A 15,276-nucleotide genomic window follows, 5' to 3' on the forward strand; every position below is an offset into this window, starting at 1 on the left:
TAACAATGCCAAGTAAATAAAGGCTTAATAAAATGCCATTTCTAAGTTGAGCGAAATACCCCAAATAAGTACTAATACTAATCTGGGGAGATCAGTCCATGATGAGTCCATAAATGGGCACTGTAAGAGATTATTGTTAATCTCTGTTATGATAACAGCTCTTGGTAATTACACTGGTTCTCTGGGAGTTAATTTCTGATACGGAACTCCTCTGTTATAAATAGAGGAGAGAGGAAACTAATAGGACACTTTCACCTGAAATAGACTTTGGCTTTATAATTAGCCAGATAAATTACTTGAGACATGCTTAAAAGATATGCCTGATCATCTATTACCAGTAGTTATTCACAGTTTTTGAAAGGAAGTTACGACTTCTCCTGTCACTATAATAATGGAGAGATCCGAGTGTAGATCTGCAAATATTTAGGCCATAGCAGCACCTCTGCTAAGGGCACAGCTGGAGAGATGTAAGTGTTTGAGAAGCTCATTAAACACAGTCTGAAAAATCCTGTCTAAAGCATTTTGAGGCTGCATCTTGGGGGATGGAAAGAGAAGATCAAAACCACAGCCAACAACTTAGTGAGCCCCTGACTCTGCTCTTTTCATCGGAGTAAAAAGGGGAGCAGTGAACTAAAATAGATATCACACTTCTAAATTTGACACGGATAGAAAAGTGGCAGACAGACCCCCAAAAAACCCCACGCTAAAAATAAAGATGGGATCAGGTGGTTTGAGCCACTTTCCCCAGAGAGCAGGGGATGGTGAGCTTGAGCAGCCTGTCCAGAGGGGTGATGGGTAATTCAGATTCCGTATGCTCTGTGGCACATGCTGCTGGAGGGGCTGAGGGGGTGGGGTGGGGTGAGAAGCGTACAAGCGTGAGGGGTGGAACGGGGGAAGAGGGTGTGCTTTTTTTTTGGTATTATTTGGTAAATGGTGAAAAGGGGTGCTGACAAATCCTACTACACACACCTTACAGAAGGACACAACCCCCTCCTCCTGGAGACAGAGAGAGAGAGCACAAAAAAGAAATGGGAGGAAAACAGAAGACACAACGACAGAAGACAAAACGCAAGGCAAGACAGGTGTTAGAAACTACAAAGAAACATGCAGGTAAGTCATAGGAATAAGTGCCAGCTGCTCCTCATGTTTGAATGACAGGTTGACAGGGAAAATATTCACCTGTGTTTCAGGCACAACACGGAGATTTTGGGGGTTTAAGTCAATACTAAAAATGTTAAGTCAACACATATTATACACAGGGGAGATTAGAGGTGGGGAACTATAGATGGAATACAAAGAAGGTACGAACAGTAGCAGACGTGGTAGTCGGAGGGGTGATCTACATGTCAGATAAATCTGTTAGCTGTCTGAACCTAGGTTAAGATTATTATTCACTTCCACTTCATATGGATATCATCTGAAATGATCATTTACATAATCACACCATACATATTTTACATTCGAGAACGGAGGTTTAAACTTTCAAATTAGCTGGCAGCACCTGTGCTGAAGACACTTTAACAAGATACTAAATCCTGGCGATGCCGTTTTTTAGCTAACCTTGTGATTTCCTCTTCCTGGAAGATAACAGATTAAGGGAGTATTTAATTGTAATGATTGATATATATGAATAGATTGAGGGTTACAAGTCTTATTGAAATTGAAAGTGAATTGCCTCAAAACAGACACAGACATCACACAGAAATAGCATATAGATAGTTATGTAAGTGCACACCTGCTTGCCACCCATGGACTCAAACATCTTCTCCAGCTGGACACGAAGCTGCTGAATGTTGTTGAGAATGATGCAGGGCTGTAAAAGAATGAGAATGAATGTGACTACACTGTTTTGTAAAACACAATGTAACATCTAATGTGTCTAAAAAATATCTTTGAAGTTTAAATCCTGCAAAAAAACTAGCACATCAAATTTAATGGTTCCCAGATACTGACATAGTAATGTAGCAGTTTGCTGGATTAACATTTAACTGAAAACACAATGCATAATGTCAGAAAAATCACAGGGGCACTCACTGTAAAATCTACTTTTGATTTCCTGACACATCTACACAAACTGGCAACGTTTCTGAATGACATCAGCAGTCAACGGGGGGAAATGCAATCCGTACGCAACACAACAAAGAGAGAAATATCTACACCGAATGTGTCAGGTGGCAGCGTTATCGATTCTCCGCTCCACAAGAAGTTTAACAGATGACAGACATTAATCACAGTGCTCTTTATGGAGACCAAGAGTAACTCAGACAGTCACAGATTATATACGCTCAAAACAAAGCAAACAAACATAAAAACAAGACAGACATGAACTCAACAAACTACAATTATGATACTTGGAATAGAAAGTACTAAAATGATCATAATGTGGCCCACAGAAGAGGGGTGATTACTGTCTTTCAATCCCTAATGCAGCCAAAATTGTGTCTGTGGCAAAACATAATTTTTAGGGTTTATTTTTATAAGATTTATGAGCATATGAGATATTCTAAAACCACATATGATTATTTTCCACAGCTGCATAATTTTAGTCTGTGAAAAATGTAACATAAAATCTTTGGTTTACTGACATATGCACCGGATCTATGATGCAATTTAAATGTAAGAAAGGGCAAATAAATAGAATAACACAAATAAAAATCACACAAAACTAAAACTAATATGTTATTGTGAATGCACAATGTTCATATGTAAAACTAGAAAGTCTGACAAAAGCTAAGACAATTATAGGGTACATCCTTGGTAAAAAAATAAATAAAATTGTGTACTGTATAATATATGAGTTCTAATAAATTAGAGATTAGATTAGGTTAAATTTCTGGAACTATGTAACTTCATTCTTTTCATCAATTGTCATTTTAATTCTGTCTAGGGAAGGGACATTTCATGTTTTCGCTGGGACAGTTGTAATGAGCCTGTCAGCACTGTAAAGAAACATCTGCCTCCTCTGCGCGGAAACTGTGTTTTATCGCTCACTTCAACTTCAAAGACCACTGTGGATAATTAGGCCACTCACAAGGCTCTGTGTTTAGTCATCCGTCACATTAAACAATGGACAGAGAGCTCAGAAAATACCAATGACTTTTCCCCATCAGCTCTGGGCTGTGACATGAATAATTGCATCCCGGTTAATAAAGACACTTTGTTACGTGCATTAAGGAAGACAGGGCAGGGCTCTACATAGAAGAGTCTGCGCTGTTATTGCAAACATTTTTTACATAGTCTCCATGCCAACTGCTGCTAGAGACAGTAATCATAGAAACACTTTATTCTGACTTGCCATATTTGCACTTGCACAAAGAAACTCAACATAACCTTTCCAATTAGCATTTGCAGGCTTTGAGTGGGCACTTACCACATTCTCCTTATTCAAATACAAAGGAAAGTCCTTGGATATGATTGCAGCATATTGCAGAAGAACTTTGTTTATAGTCTGCGGGGATTGAGAGAGAGAGACAGTTTTCTAATTAATGACTGCTGCTCTACTTGCATTTCTGTCACTGAAAAACCCTAAACAGTTAAAGCCTCATAACTAGATCATATTAAACACAATAAATATACCAAAGAGTCTGCTTGTATCTAACAGTGAGTTATTATTCCCAGCAACAGTATTCAGGGTTCACTAGGGGGGCCTTTCCAAAGAGCCTGACCTTCGCAAAGCGGCACATGAAGTGAGCCAGAGCCTGTGGGTTTGGGCACTCCAGCTTCTTGATAATCTCAAAACTCTGGTTTAGCTGAGTGAACACATCCACCACAGAACAGGAAAAGAGGGCATGCTCTGAGGTTTGCTGGAACTGTTGAGACATGTTCAGACAAGGAAACATGGAAGGGAAAGAGAAAGAAAAAATGTCAGACCTTAAGACCTTTAGGCACCTTCATAATTGCCTGACAGTTGTATCTTAAAATGACAGATAATTAAAATGCTGAGTAAAGGTACTGATGATGTTTACTAATGACTGGGGATGCACTAATAACATGCCACATAACTATCTGAAATGCTTTCAAAAGACCATATCAATTTCTGTGGTTATTCAGTATACACATGAACTACAATCAATACATTTTAGGTGATTATGATATTTCATGAATTTAAAATTTAACTGCAACAAATAATGAGTAAACTGCCAAAATAAAGTACACGTTACACTTGATTGAGGAGTATGGACGCTGATGGGGAGTAGGAGGCATAGAGCTTAAATGGGCCTGCATCCAAAAATACTGCAGTTTCTACATATTCTCTAACATAGTGTTTCTGTTTAAAATATCTCAGTCATAGACACCATGAGTAGATAACAGAGGAATATGCTTCTGAAATACTGTTTTCAAAGGCTGTGCATAAACTGGGCTTGACATTTAAAACCTGGGAATCTACCCCTTTTTTAAGTTTTCCACTTGGGAAGGTTTAAATAAAAAACACTTTCACTATGCAGTTTGAAATATCAGAAAATGTTAACTTTAGCAAACAATATTCTGTGATGTTGATAGTAGCATTTGTAGGTGTTTATCTGGTTAATTGCACGAGATGAAATATATATCTTTTTACTCTGATAAACATTAACAAACAAGCGTACAGACCTCAGTACACTGCAGTTGTTTTCTGAAGCTTTTTTCCATTTCCTTTCATTATTCTCTAAGATCATTCAGTGCCTTTCTTTGCCCCGAAAATCATGTTTTGTTTCCTGTTCATATCAATTTTTAATTGAAATTTTATTAATATTCCAATCAACTCTTAGAGCGAGGGCTGTTTGGACTGTGTGAAATTCCTTTTATCCTCCCATAACCTACTCAAGAGGTAAATTCAGGCTAAACAGGCCGTCCTTGTGAATAAACATGCAAGTGGCTTTGGTGAGTTAATATAAAAGTTATATATTAAGAACTAATTCAATGCTGTACTCACTCCATCTTTCTTGTCCCTTTCCAGCGCTCCATTGAGGAAATCCATAGCAACATCTTCATTTTCATCAAGCCACTGAATGACAAATGGCTCAAACCACCTAAAACAAAAAAGCCTTTTTTCATTAAAGGATCAAACTGTAGTTTGGGGTTTCTTTGCATTATACAGAAGTTATTCAGACGCAGAGGGCAAGAGATTTTCATATATAAATATGGGGGAATCAATTGAAAATGATTGTAGTGCACTTAAAAGTTGGCAGATTTTGTTCGTGGTATTCAGACAGAGGACAGAGGAAGACAGGCCGGAACAAATGAGTCTGGTAAAGAAGTACATTTGTTAGCGGAATAATAATGCTGTTCTATCTGTTTCACTTTGACATTTCCGTGTTTAATATTGTGCCTGAGTCTGTCCTCAGAGCAGCGGATGTTCCCCCAAAATTGCAGTGTACTCTGGCTAAGGGCATCTGCCACATGAAGTAAAGCCAATAAATAAGGTGGGCGGGGTGACAGAGAAAGGGAAGACAGACAGGGAGACTTGTGTGTGTGTGCGTCCGTGTGTTTGTATGTATGATGTGTATGCCTCTAGAAGAATCAATCTTGCTGTTGATGGTGTTTGAGTGACAGTTGGGCCGACAGGAAGGGTGAGTCATTATTCTGATAAACCGGCTGCATGAGAGAGGGCAGGGCATTACTTGCATCTAGCACATGTTTCTATAGCGCAGCTATTTACACAAAAAGCAGAACAAAACATTTTTTTGCTTCTAAGTGCTTTAAATTCTTTCTCCTCATCAAAACAGTATTCTTGCTTAACCAGAAACGGCTGCATGTATAACAATGGTTTTAAATTATATTTAAAAATTCAAAGTTTTAAAGATAGATCGTCCAAGTGAAATATATTCTGTAACAATACAGCTGAAAGTGAGTGATATTTACCCATTTAATTTTAACACTGAAAACTTACCATCTAATAAAGCTTTATAATGCCTAATGGCAGATATGACTACCACATGATAGAATTTGGACAAAACAAATAAATGGCCTGTATTTATATAGCGCTTTACTAGTCCCTAAGGACCCCAAAGCACTTTACATATCCAGTCATCCACCCATTCACACACACTGGTGATGGCAAGCTACATTGTAGCCACAGCCACTCTGGGGCGCACTGACAGAGGCGAGGCTGCCGGACACTGGCGCCACCGGGCCCTCTGACCACCACCAGTAGGCAACGGGTGAAGTGTCTTGCCGAAGGACACAACGACCGAGACTGTCCAAGCCGGGGCTCGAACCGGCAACCTTCCGATTACAAGGCGAACTCCCAACTCTTGAGCCACGATAAATTAAGCTCTATTGCCAAAAGTATGGGTCTGCACCTCTTATCTTTGAATTCAGCCATGTTTAGTCCCACTGCCTCAGGTATATAAATTCAAGCACTTAGCCATGCAAATATTTTCAAAATAATGGTTTGTTCTAAAGAGCTCAGTGAATATGAGCACTAGTCTGTAATGCAGATTAAAACATGCAATAGCATGCCATTGCTGCAACAAGTAATTTTGTAAAAGAGATAGTGCTAGAGATTACATATTCAACTTAAAGTGGTATTATTACAAACTGGTAGCATTCAGGAACCACGGCAACTTAACAAAGTGGCAGACCACATGAAGTAACAAAGGGGGGTTACTGAATACTGGGGTGCAGAGTGCAATCTCCAGCCCTCATCCAAACCTCCTCTGGCATTAGCAACAGTACAAAAACTGTGCTCTGGGAGCTTCATGGCGTGGGTTCCATGTCCGCACAGCTCGTGTAGGTGTGATGTCATTCCCACTCATGCTCCTTTAACTTCACTCTAATTTAAATGTTTTAACTTGGCTTTTTAGTTTTAATCCTTCACTAGCACTACCATTGAAGGCCGGTGCTCTGATACAAAATCACCTTCCACCTAACTTGAAGCAGATTTTCTGCAGTGAATCTGTGTTGATGCACAGAAGCTGTTCTGTTATTTATTTGATCCTCATTTATATCATTGGGAATTATTACAGCTGAATCAACAGCTCTCTAAACCATTTTGACAAAAGCTGATTATGACTTTCATTTACTGCTAAATCAGCCTGTATTAGTTTTATCTTTGCCATAATTTTAACTAACAGTTCATGCACAAACCTTTGCTCATACAGTAACACGTGTGTGCGTGTGTGTGTGTGTGTGTGTGTGTGTGTGTGTGTGTGTGCGTGCGTGTGGGCATGCCCGTGTTTGTGCATGTAGATGTGTGGAAAACACTCACAGAGAATATTCTGGTGGAACATCCTTGAAGGCCGGCAGGTCACGGACATACTCATTATGGAACCATTTGACTTTGAAGTGAAGATTCATGTATTCAGTGCTTTTGCATAGGCGGTGCTTATCATGCTCTGTAATGCAGATTAAAACATGAGGCACACATGTTAGCAAGTGCAGTATTCACTGGAAGTAATTAATAATGTCACACTGAAATCTAAGTTGTAAAATGAATGAGTCTTATAGGTAGAAGGACCTGGACTGACTGGAGAGGATGCTTTAAATTAGTGGTAAGTGTATTGAATGCATTCTGTTGTTCTTTCAACATCTTCACAAGAACCACAAGAGCCGACAGACACTCACATACTCTTATATTTGCTTATATAAATAAGCAAATATCCCCATGAACATGAAAAACACCTGCGCAACAGTGCTTGCTTTTAGTCTGACATCTTAACAGCCTCGATTATGTATAGCCTTGAGCTCTCAAAGAACAAGGAAATAAAATGCGTCTGCGAATGTGTCCAGCTCTCACCAGAGACAGAAAGCTTTTGAATGACTGCAAACAAACTAGAGCTAAAATGAATTAGACTTTCATGTCAGCTGACAAGTCTGCTGAGTCATTTAGTCCAGCTCACCGTGGGCATTTCAGAACAATTAAACACTTTCATGGGATCCCCTTTAGAAGAGACGGATGGTAATGGTGCAAACGAAGGGGTTAGGACAGAATAGATGAGAGAAAAGAAAGGAAATGAGTAAAAAGAAACTGTAAGAGAAATGTCAGACAAAAGAGAAGGGACCACTGAAGAAAGACCAATAAGAAGTAAAGCATTTTGCGACTGCAGTGATGGGCACGGATGAGATTATGGCTCTCAGAAGAAGAAGAAAACTGCAAAAATGAGAGGTCCATATGGTGGAGGGAAAATCTAACACAACACAAAAGACCACTAGAGTGTGTTGTAACAAAGAAATTGGATACAGGAAACTGTTTCATCACAGTTTCAACACAAATAAGATAGCATATAGGTCAAGGAGACCATCCTTCACTGACAAGACAAACACATTTTCTGTACAGGTCTACTGTACATGTCTACAGCCACACAAGCAGCTCACATCAACTGTGAGAGGTGGCAGCAATGGAAAAGTTTCTATTGGGTGTGACACAAGCTGCCAGTCTGCTGCTTGTCACTCATTAGTGGGCTTCCAGCTGTCCTAATCAATAACCACCCAAATAAAATATAATACTAATGGAATTACATTTCATTATATAATGTCATGCTACCGTGTGAGAAAATTGTTTACTAAAAGCTTTTCTGCACAGTTGGATGAGTGATGTTTTAATAGTAATGGGTAATATTGATAGTGAAAGTTAATACTTTGCTTCCTTCACAATTCTATAACTGTGTGAAACATTGAACATCTGTAATGCAGTAATGTAATTTCTCTTATCCCATTATAATTACAATTATGCCATTATTGTTTTATAAAGGTTCTTTAGATAGCCTGCAGAAGGGCAAGGGAGCATGGCTGAGCTTTTGAGGTGGTAAAATGAGGACATCACTTGTATTTTTATTGCACAGATTATAGTAGAGTTGATTATGGTAAAGCGGAAACTGCATCCAGGACAGAGATAACTATCTACTGCTGCTGACACAGCATTGTCCCTTTGCAGAAATATGCAGAAATTTGTCCAATTTGTGTTTGTACTTAAACACTGTAAGTGTGTGTGTCCCCTTATTAGAACAGGGATTGGTGCCAGTGTGTTGCCTGAGGTTTCCATATATGTGTATATATCAATGCACTCCTACGTATTTTAGCATCAAGCTGGATGTTTAACAGCTTTAAAAAAAAAAAAGTGACTTTTTTGGTCAATTACAACAATTATACTGACAGGAATGCTGTTTTCTGTGAAACTGGTAATTATGAGAGTGACCCAGTAATGACGTGATCCAGCAGTACAAGTTGTGATTTTAGTTAAATACTAACATTACAATATTGGCTAAACAGTGCAAACATTGACAAGCCTTAAATTTAGACTGTAATGTTGAGCATCCGGTAGCAGTGGTGGCAGGGAGCTAACCCTTGCTAATTAGCACAAAACACAGAGCCCTTCTAATTACCGTCGTGTGCCACCTTTTCTACTGTCCTCTGTCCTCTTGCCTGTGACCTAGAGACTGATCTCACCACACCACAACAGAACGTCTTAGTTCCTATCTCTAAGGAGAAGTGAGGACAGAACAAGTTTGCTGAAGGAGCTGAGAGTGAAGATGCACAGGTGTGTGCTCTGCAGAAGCATTTTTACCAATCAAGATGTGACACACGCTTTTCCACATTAAGAACACCGTTATGCTCATTTGACAGAGATCTTGACACAGAGCTGTATGCCATAGCAAAACAATGGACATTTGGTGCAGCTTTGACACACATCAAATTTAATTAGCATTGATTAAAACAGGGGGAGGCGAGTTCTGTTCAAAAATCCACAAATAGAAATGAAAAGAGGGCGCCGTACACAAGTAAAAAAAACATTATTTTTCTTTTATCTGTAAACAACAACATTATGACAATCCATGAAAAAGTTGTTGCAATGTTTCAGCTCAAAGCGTTGGACTAAGAGACTGATGTTTCCTGGAGCTGTTGTTGCTATCTACTAGTGCACATTTGTTAGCATTATAGTCTTGCACTAAAGCATCCTGCACTCCCCTTGGAAATCCAACGCTTCTATTGAATCACGTGTTGGTCTTTTTATTGGTCTCTGTTAGCCAACCACTCCCTGTTATTTTGTATGGTGCTTTTTCATTTTTTGCACGACCCTTTCCTTCTCATTTTTCATGCACTTTTATCCAGTATGCAAATAGCCATACAATTCCTTTCTCGATGGCAGACACGATTTAGTGTAGCAGCTGCTTCAGTGTTTCACAGATGGAATGTGTTGCGTGGGCACTCTACATCTGATCATATGGTCATTTGATACACATTTGAGTCGTACTGTAATGCCAAATGTATACCGTAATCCATTTTAACTAAACCATAAAAACATTTGTCTATTTCTGGACACACGATAAGAGGTCTCAATAAGACTGAAAAAGCGGGGAACATAAGTGAGCACAATAGTTTAGCAGAAAGAAAGAAACCACCTAATCACACACATATTCAAATGCAGGAAAAGATATAAACAAGCACACAACATCAAAGACATGTTTAAATCCAATGCATTGCACCGTGCCTGTCGTGGCTTAATCCTGATAAGAACCTCAGTGCTTACTTTGATGAATAGTGCCATGCTTGCCATGCTCGCTATACTTCCTTATAAGCTCAGAAAAAAGATATTTACATATGTGCAATTAACACGTGTCTGCCTCAAGATGCATTCAAACACAATACAGTGAGTGCTGTACTTGAGTCAGTCAGTTTTCAGCTGTTACCGCAGCTCGTTTTATACCTGATTTAATGACTGTGACTCCACTTTAACAAAGACATAGGCAGACTGTCATGTACATTAAATATCTATGTGAATGCATGTGTTATAGTAGTTCTACTGAAGCATTAACATAATAATTGGATGGCACACTATTGTTTCAACGCATCTTACTGAAAGGTTACATAATGTTGATATCCCCAGAGAAAATGTCTTCAAAGCAAAGACCTGGGTTACATTTTTATGAAATGTGAAGACAAATGCAACAACAGATAGAGAAGTGCCATAGAGAAAGACATAGAGAAATGTCACAATCAACTGATTTTCTCCACTCCACAAAGTAGTCTGTGCTTGAAAATGCATACATTAGACTTATTTTTGAATATTTTCATAAGCAGCCATGAAACCGGTTGGTTTAAAGTGATTTTCTGTAGATTACTGGTATGAAAAACCACAATGATGTCAGGAAATGAATTCTTTTCCTGACATGTCACTAATTTCATCAGAACCTAACCTGCAAGGCTAAAGTGGTTTTCAATGTTGAAACTGCCGTGTTAGTTCTTACCTGAATTCAGTGATTCAGTCGTTGTCAGAGAAGGAGCAGCTGGTTTAAACACCGAATACTGCGTCTGCATTTTTTTATTAGGGAGGACCTACGGTTGTAATATCTGAATAGCTATGGCAGTGCCACTTTAATAATCGAGCTGGCACTGCAAGGCTGCTTACACACAGCAGAACAGACACATATACATGCACCATCACAGTGTGTCAACCTTTCTGCCCTCAGCTCTGCTTGCATACACCTTTGCTGTCACATACTCACAGTCACCTACAATCATCACCTAAAGGAAGCAGATGGAGGTCAATTGGAAGACAGAAAAGTAGAGGTCAGCAGGTGTTTTGTTCAGTGCTGCCAGTGAGCTTCTTCATTACTGTATGTACAGGAGCATCAATGACTTAGAGAAAGTGGTAACAATTTTAATTTTTTGACAGCAGATTGTTCTAGCTATAAACTTGCTGAGGGAAATTAATCAACTCTAAGAAGAGTTCATGCTTGAAACAAAATGAAAGGAATCCAGTAGTCTTCAATCATGTTATGTACACTCCGTTTCGTTTTGTCTGTTACATTTCTGTGTTGATAATTTATCTGATTTTAGGACTTTTCTAACTGAAGGTTATTCCAGCTTTAGAGGAGAGCTCGTGAATTTGATCCTGATGTTTTCTGGCTTAATCGTAGCACTTGAGTAAAGATCAGGGATACCAAAAGAAGCATCATAAGGACAGATCCTTTAAGTATAGTGAAACAGCATGAAGGGTATGTACTATTGTGTTACACTGGCACTACTGGCTATTAAAGCAGATTTAATCCTTAAGCTCATTCTGGATACAAATTACTGTAACTAACAGTGGTTAAAAGAGGGCTATACTCTTGACTTTAAAAGCGCCTCAGTCATAAAGACACATCATCTTATATCATCTTTCTAGAAAATGCAACACAAAGGGGGAGAATAATTCTTTTCAAACTTGGACTAAAAGTCATTTTTCTTACCAGTGTGATTTTTTTTTTTGGAACAGAGGAAAAAAACTGAGGTAAATAAGACTGCAGGGAACATTAAAAAAAATACTGCAATAAAACATACAGAAGCTGCCTGACTTCACAATGAGTCATCTGAAAATGGTTTTAAATTTTTTATAGCTGAGAATTCCATTTTAAAATCTTGAAGGCAACAGACATAGCTTGCCTTTAAAACAGGCAGAGCCTTCTTAAAAAATGTAATTACAGGAAGTTGAAATTCAACACAATTAATTTATAATTCACTTACGAATTTCACCTCGAAGACAGTAATTATACTGTAGCTCTTTGTCAGATCTGTCATTTTGCAAGGTAAGTTGATTCAAATTTATTGTTATGCTGATATGATTACTTATGCAAATCCAGCCTCACAAGGCCTCGTGGTGTCACTGCACTGACATATTAAAAACTATATAAGTATTTAATTGTACCATGGCTGTTCATGCTTCGATGTGAGCTATATGCTTAAGTACACTTGATCATAAATACTGTGGCAATAATGTGGTGCTAATGTGTTTTGTTTCTGTTCCAGCTCTTCATGAATGATGCAAAACTTTGCAGAGGGCCACAGCAATAAAGTAGCTGTATGCAAATGAGGTAACACAAGGTAAAGTGACAGCCCAATGAGATCAGAAAGCCTTATGATTGCATATGATCGATTGGACACTTCACCTAAGACATTTTTCACTAAATTAATGAAGTTAATGGTAAAAAAAAATGCCAGTGAATGAAACTCAGTAAGGCACTGAGGTGCTCAATAAATGAGACCTAAAGTTCTTTTTAGTACTGGTGGATGTTGTCCATTACAGCTTGTATGAAGACCTTCACTCTTCAGCTGATTGGCCTGGCAGGCGTCTATGTGTTTTCACAGTCCAAAACACAGATGCAGGTGCTAGTCCCAAATAGGATGCATTAGGAAAAAACAGTCCACACACTTCCATTAGAAGCAACTTTTGTCTCTGCATGACTAAGCTCCCTCACCAACCTTACCAAGTGTCCTCTTTCCACAATCTCATTCACAAAGAAGATTTACACCAATGCTTTCTCACATTTATTAACAAAAGTATTAAGTGAGCTTGAGCGTGGTCTCATTGTCTCATCTAGCTTTTTAAATAAATGCTGTAAATATGCATGTAAATGTGTGTAGTATATCATTTTGTGCACTCATACACTGTTGTATGTGTATTCGGATCTGTGTCATTTTCCCCTGCTGGTGGTAAACAGTGTGGGCTGTCCTGAGGGAGGAGTAGGCTCAAGGTCCCTGGCGAGGATGTCATCTTGTGTGACGCAGCCCACAGGGACAGACAAACTCACAAGAGACTGCCTCACTCTCTGCCTCATTGATTTAATACAGTGGATATTATGAAGTGTAGCAGTTTACCGCAGCTTTTGCATTGTACAATTACCATTCAGCGACTATATCTGTAAGAGTGCAAGGTTAGACGGATGTGCTCAAGACAAAAGCCCAGAGGAGCAAAATGGCAGCCAAAGGCAGCGTACTTTTCTCTGTGGCACAATTCCTTCATCTTGGCTTCTGACCCAGTTCAGTCAAAGGGCCTCCGTAGCTTTATCACAGGGGTCTACTGACACAGCTCGGCTAAAACACAAGAGTCCACAGAGGCACCAACCCATGTTGATGAGACTCAAACAGAAATATAATGAACTGAGACACAGCCAAACCTGAGGTGAACTAATGTTAAGGCTCCACTCTGGTTCAGGATAATGAATCACCACTGCAACACGTAGTGCGGCATTTGTGGTCTTATGTTAAATCTATGTCTTTGTGGATATTAAGTACGGATTTATGTTATCCATTTTATTAAAACAAATACAATAACATTGCATATTATACAGCAGCTCCTTAAGAGAGGAAATATAAAACATTATTATTGAACTGGACTGACAGAAGGCATTACATTTAATGGAGGCTTTATTAAGCATTTATGAGACCTCCATGTATGAAAAAGCTGCTCTTCAGTGCTTTATAAAGTCAATGAATATAAAAAGACATAAGCTGTCAGATGATGTACTAAGAGATCTGAACTGAGGTTCCAGTCTTATGCCAAAAAAAATGAAATGAATAGTTTAAAAAACATCGGGCACGCCTCAGCCCTGTAAACACCACCTTGTTATAGAAACCAAAACCGTACTGTACATTAACTGAAGTTCAATTTAACTCTTTTATGGAGCGAAGCTGCTCCAACAGGCTGAAGGTGAGTTAATGGGCTGCAGAGGCACTAGATCTTCAACGGCATGCCCTGGGAACCACCGTCATTAAACAGCTATACAACGCATATAAAATGTGTGCCTTAAACTTCATCACAGTCTGAAAGTCTAGAAATAAATCCGTTGCTGCTGTAATGAAGCACTATTTTTATTCTCTTCCTTATTTGCTTCTGTTTAGCTTCAGTGACCAGTCTGCATGCTCCCTGTTGGATGTTTTTTTAAGGTTTTTTAAGAAATTAACAAACTACACAACAACATGGCAAATTATAATAATGATTGATATGCTTCTAAAAGCTCAGTTTCTAACTACACAGCACAATTTTACAAGTTTATTAGTAAGTTATCAGGGATTGCGGGAATACATTCAGCTATAGTCACAGTCATTCACACTCGATATGCTCCCACATCTTTTCTCTGTCTCTTATTTTATCCACTCTGTTTTTGTTATCCCTCCTACCTCTCTGAAGCGCCCTTTCCCTCTCCTCTCACACATTCAGAGATTCTCACAGTGATGCTAAAATTAGCAGCATCCATTTCTGCACCAGCACTGGCACCAAGGGCCTCCAAGCAGGAAGCAGAGGATGCATCAAAGACTTCATTAAGTAATGTGCATGCACATCTGTGCACAGAGTCACAAAGACACAAATATTCTCTTTATATTCTCATTCATTCCTTCTTACTTACTTGCACAACTGAGCGCGTGAACAAATGTGCGAAAGTGCCTGCACATTTGTCTGCACACATGCATGCACATACGCACGCATACGCACACAAGGACACACACACGCATACAGACACAGATAGATAGACCAATGAAGCAGGATATTCCGGCCCACCTCCTTCAGGGTGTCTCTGTCATCCACCCTGCCAGTTTTAT

General features: G+C 39.0%; 1 protein-coding gene across 3 annotated transcripts in view; it reads right to left on the bottom strand.

The window, feature by feature from the left end:
• The window catches only part of unc13c (unc-13 homolog C (C. elegans)), a 112,545-nt gene that overhangs the window by 18,861 nt on the left and 78,408 nt on the right, over window positions 1-15,276 (bottom strand). For 2 of the 3 annotated variants that reach the window (XM_086270487.1, XM_086270537.1), the window contains 5 exons: window positions 7,190-7,316; window positions 4,913-5,009; window positions 3,666-3,809; window positions 3,371-3,448; window positions 1,736-1,813 (listed from right to left, as the gene is read on the bottom strand). In XM_086270487.1, the coding sequence (XP_086126613.1) occupies window positions 1,736-1,813; window positions 3,371-3,448; window positions 3,666-3,809; window positions 4,913-5,009; window positions 7,190-7,316 (524 nt within the window). Of the gene's footprint in view, window positions 1-969; window positions 997-1,735; window positions 1,814-3,370; window positions 3,449-3,665; window positions 3,810-4,912; window positions 5,010-7,189; window positions 7,317-15,276 lie in introns of all 3 variants that reach the window. The other variant, XM_086270444.1, reaches the window with a different exon arrangement.

This window comes from Aulonocara sp. 'chitande type north' Nkhata Bay, linkage group LG1, assembly GCF_057382095.1.
Source record: "Aulonocara sp. 'chitande type north' Nkhata Bay isolate Kocher_YH1m ecotype deep benthic linkage group LG1, A_spYH_male_GT1.1, whole genome shotgun sequence".
Taxonomy (NCBI): domain Eukaryota; kingdom Metazoa; phylum Chordata; class Actinopteri; order Cichliformes; family Cichlidae; genus Aulonocara; species Aulonocara sp. 'chitande type north' Nkhata Bay.